The sequence below is a fragment of the Trachymyrmex septentrionalis genome, unplaced genomic scaffold (genome assembly GCF_001594115.1).
Source record: "Trachymyrmex septentrionalis isolate Tsep2-gDNA-1 unplaced genomic scaffold, Tsep1.0 scaffold7, whole genome shotgun sequence".
Lineage (NCBI taxonomy): Eukaryota > Metazoa > Arthropoda > Insecta > Hymenoptera > Formicidae > Trachymyrmex > Trachymyrmex septentrionalis.
In genome coordinates, this window is record NW_017305884.1 from 2,710,865 (window position 1) to 2,715,650 (window position 4,786).

The 4,786-nt window shown below is 35.8% G+C and overlaps 1 protein-coding gene across 1 annotated transcript in view; it reads left to right on the top strand.

The window, feature by feature from the left end:
* The window catches only part of LOC108753634 (facilitated trehalose transporter Tret1-2 homolog), a 19,058-nt gene extending 14,631 nt beyond the window's left edge, over window positions 1–4,427 (top strand). Inside the window, exons 5-9 of the mRNA XM_018495403.1 lie at window positions 243–699; window positions 1,098–1,347; window positions 1,894–2,100; window positions 2,182–2,374; window positions 2,633–4,427. Coding sequence (XP_018350905.1) covers window positions 243–699; window positions 1,098–1,347; window positions 1,894–2,100; window positions 2,182–2,374; window positions 2,633–2,865 — 1,340 coding nt within the window. The 3' untranslated portion in view covers window positions 2,866–4,427. The remainder of the gene's footprint in view (window positions 1–242; window positions 700–1,097; window positions 1,348–1,893; window positions 2,101–2,181; window positions 2,375–2,632) is intronic.
* The last annotated feature ends 359 nt before the right edge of the window (window positions 4,428–4,786 follow it).

Sequence of the window (4,786 nt, forward strand, 5' to 3'; positions counted from 1 at the left end):
TTTGATGTTAAAATGATATTAACACGATTCCTTTTTAATGTAAAGAATTAAAAATAGCTCTTATACGATAATCAGGAAAAATATATCTAAAAAATATATCTAAAAAAAAATGCGTTGAACTAATAAAGATATAAAGTGTATAATATGTAATAAGATATAATGAGAAAATTAGTACGAATTAAGGATTAAAGACGTGAAACGATAGGGAGCGCAAAATAAATAATATCAATCCGATTTTTCAGCTAGTCTGGCCGTCGTGAGTGCGCCAGTTGGTGCCTTAATAGGGGGCTTCCTCATGGAAATATTTGGTCGAGTGAGAACTCTGCAGATCGGTGCGATTCCCTCTTTGATTGGCTGGATCTTAATTGGCACATCGACCAATATATCAATGTTACTAGTCGGTCGTTTGTTAACTGGATTAGCGACCGCCCTGATGACTTCGCCAGCAATCGTCTACATCACTGAGGTAGCCAGGCCGGAACTCCGTGGATCTTTGATCTCATTTGGACCAACGCTGGCATCATTCGGCATGGTGCTGTGTTATCTGAAGGGTGCTTACATGAGCTGGGAAATAGTCGCTTACCTCAGCACTGCCTACTCGCTCATACCCATTCTTATGGTGCAATTTCTGGTACCTGAGTCGCCCGTCTGGCTTATCTCGAAGGGCCGCAAACAAGATGCCAAGAAGTCTTTGGACTGGTATAATTTAATCTGATTGTTAAATAACAAAATTCATATAGACATCAAATATATACAAGAAAATATAAAACTATAGGTACCTGAAAGAGTATGGTTGCATTAATTGGAATTCTGGTTAAACATGAACAAGTCCGAATTTCTTGATTGAATGTATTATAACTTTAATTAAGATAACCAGAATTTTTTGGTTCGTTCATTTTTAATTAAAAATTTTGCTCAGTGTAACAATGAACACTCTCACTTGAGAGCTAATAATTTGAAAGGAAATTGCAGGAGTTGATATTTACTAATTAATTAAATTGTTCTTCGAAATAAATATTTAAGATTGTCTCAAGAGTTTGCTTTGCAATCTGTTATTTTTAACATATATAAACAATTGGTAATTCTGCCTTCCGTAGGCTATACAAGAATGAGACATCGGAAAGCAAGACATCGGTGGCTCTGGCGCAATTTAACAATATTGTGAAGGAATACGAAATTAAATTAAACGAGCAACGACGTAGTAAACATGGTAGCGCGGCCAGTAAATGGCGAGGATTTCTTAAACCGACTGGATGGAAACCTATGGCGATACTCTTCCTGTTCTTCTCATTTCAGCAATTTTCCGGAATTTATATCACGCTGTTCTACGCAGTGACTTGGTTCCAAGTAATTGAAAGATATTTATATATTATATGTATATATATTCAGTAGATTTATGCATCTGATTTTTCAATACTTTATAAATTGTATTCAATTATAATTTATGCACATTATGCATAATAACAACTTACAATGTTATGATAACGTCAAAGTATAATTAAAATTAATAATTAAAATTGTAATTGAAAAATGACTTTTAGTAGTCATTTTCATTTCATGATGATTCGATGTTCTGTTTGGAATTTTGTTTATTGATGATCGATTTATAACTGCACGAAAAGAACGAGTTTGCTAAAGTATCAAAAATTTCATTAGTTACAGATCTAAAAATAATTTTGTTGCATCACATCAAAGTAATTACGTAGGAATCTCAAACATGATGAGTAATGCTGCAAAAAGTTTTAACATTCTAGAAAATAGTTCGAGTGTTTTACATAATTATTTTGATAGTTCAACGAAAGTATTTTCGGACCTAACTAACGTTTTAGATACTTGAGCAAAATTTCCTTGTGATAACGGATACGGGAGATTAGAACTTGCTACAATTTTCAGGAAGTGGGTGCGGGTGTAGATGCGTATTTAGCATCAATTTTGGTGGGCCTGACGCGTTTTCTGTGCTCCATGGTGAACACTTGGTTATTGAGGCGATATAAGAGACGATCGTTGTGTATTATATCATCCATCGGGATGGCTCTGTGTATGATTGTCTCCGGTTATTTCACGCTGAACATTAAGAATGGCGATCGTAGCGGATTCTGGGTAAGTTCTCTGTTTCTCGTATAATTTTGTTAAATTTAATTTTTGAAGCACGTGAGAAAATAAACGACGTGATGCTCGCAGGTACCGGTGGCTTGTCTGCTACTTTACGTGTGTACATCGATGGTCGGGATGTTGACCATTCCATGGACTATGACGGCGGAATTGTTCCCAACCGAAATCCGCGGGATCGCCCATTCCATCAGTTATTCTATAGCGAATTTACTCATGTTCGCCGCGTTGCAGAGTTACAGAAGTTTGCAAATTTTCTTAGGAGGTAGGACATTTAAAATGTGTATTTATATCTCAAACTTATAATTATCATATTGTGATATCTTGCAACGCGATATCTCTTCCACATTCCAATTACTTTGATATACTTTTCTATTTTTCATTTCTGTTATTCTTTTTATGTAATCTGAATGCTTAATTTAATCATTATTTCACTAAAAATTAAGGCTAGAGAATCATGTGTATCTTTCAAAATGGTTATATATATAAACAAACTTGGCTAAGAAAATTCTTCTATTTCAAGGTGCATACGCGGTGCAGTATTTCTTTGCCGGTGTTTCTGTGGGGGCGGCTATTTTCGTGTGGCTATTACTGCCAGAGACGCACGGGAAGAAGCTGTCAGAGATCGAGGAATACTTTCACAACAATTTTCTGGCCTTGGGAGCGGAGGCGAAGGACGCAAAGCGGCGAGCCGCAAGAAGGGCTCAGCAGAAGGCGACCGAGCCGCTCAATCCGAAAACCATGCAGAACGTTTAAACTCTCTTACTTTTCTCTTCGTTCTTTAACAAACAACTCGCGAATTTATGAACGCAGAGTTCAAGATGTCTCAGAGAAAGTGACCGAAGTATTAAAAAAAAAAAAAAATCACGCAACTAGCATTAATTCTTACGCGACCAATTTTCTAACTGTGTGCGATAAATCGTACGCCGAGACATATTTAGCTGTGCAAAGTACCGTTTTGATACAAATGCTATAACTAGTTCATTCGTTCTGAATACGTGAATCGTATCTGGTGAGACGAACCGAATACTTGGAATATTTGGAAAAGCGGCACAACTTTACGAACGGGACGATAAATGAAGTGCGAAGCTAAATCTTAGTGAATGTAATTTTGCGCTTCGTTGCTTTCATTTAGTCTCACTTATTAATTACATAATTTAGAGTTTGATCTAAACGTTCACGTGATGTGTGACACGCGCATATCGTACGATGTATATGTATGTACGATAAAAGCGAAGCCAACGAAAAATGTTTCTCCAATGTTTCGCTCCTCATCGGATTAGAGCTGATTATACACGTCGAGATATATTATTAATGTAACGTTATTACGTAATGAGAGAGAAAAAGAGAGGGAGATAATACACCGCGCGGTAAAGAATGCGAGATTTGCGATTTAGCAAAGAATCGTATACGCTTCGCGCGAGAGCGTCCAAGCATAGTGCCTCCAATTTTCTTTTCCTACGAGAATTTAGCATGAGGATTGTCGTTACAGTATTATAATGCCGATCTGATGTCGCGTAGAACACAGAATTGATCGCGATAAAGAATTCTCCGCTTTCTAAACTGTCACTCGATTTTTACTTCAATGGCGTAACGTAACAATGCGATCCCGGGAAGATTAAATAATTTACGATCTACGAACATTCACACATAGACGATTGAAAACCGTAAAAATATTTAATATATTGAGTAATTACGTAATAAATGAATTTATATAGATACCGGAGAGATGTGATAGCGTCGCTGAAACTTTAGTCTGAGATAGATAAAAAATAGTATAGCGATTTGTAATAAATTTTCCGATCGAGCATTTCTTCTCTCGAAATTCTTTGGAGTGAAATCTCACTCTAAAAAGTTGATTTCTCATTAAAGAGTTCATCTCATTTTAAAAAACGAGATTTCATTCTGAAAAATTGAAATTCTCGATATATAATACTTCGCGAATTCGCTGCGATCAAGCGAGTTTATTGAGCGGATAATTTGCTTGCGCTCGGCGCCGTTTACTTAGGATAGATACTTAGATCGTTTAAGAAATATTTACTTTAATGTCATTAAGGACCATTTAGACGGAGCGAGACGTTGTTTAAAAAAGTAGCGCTCGCAATGATACACGGAAAGAAGGATTTTGCCAATCATATAGAAAAATTAGGCCAATACAGATCTAAAAATAATAATTACGTAGAATACTCGTGATAATAATTAATGTTGCAAAAATCTTGACAACCAGCTTAATCGTCTAATATAATTATTTAAATGATTCAACATAATTATTTTTAGATCTGTATTCAGATGTATTCAGACAACACAAAGTTTAAAATCGGGACACAATACATCTTTTACATAGTTTTCGTTATTCTTGCAAAAAATCTTTAAGGCGTCTTTTGAGTCTTGTATCCATGATGTTAGAAATCGGTCCGAGATTTTGGACAGAGAAAGAATTAACAAGTCACATTTGAACAATTTGGTAACATGATTGATCAATTCTTTCTTCATCCGAGATCTCGGACTGATTCTTCTAGCATTGTGGACACAAGGCTTTAGAGATCTTGTGTCCTGATTTTGGATGTTGTCTGGGTAACTAAATTTTTGAAATATTTCAATAAAACCGTTCTTTTCGCGTGGTCATAAAACATTGCAGACTTTACAACATTCATATTTCATTCATCGTAATATCGTG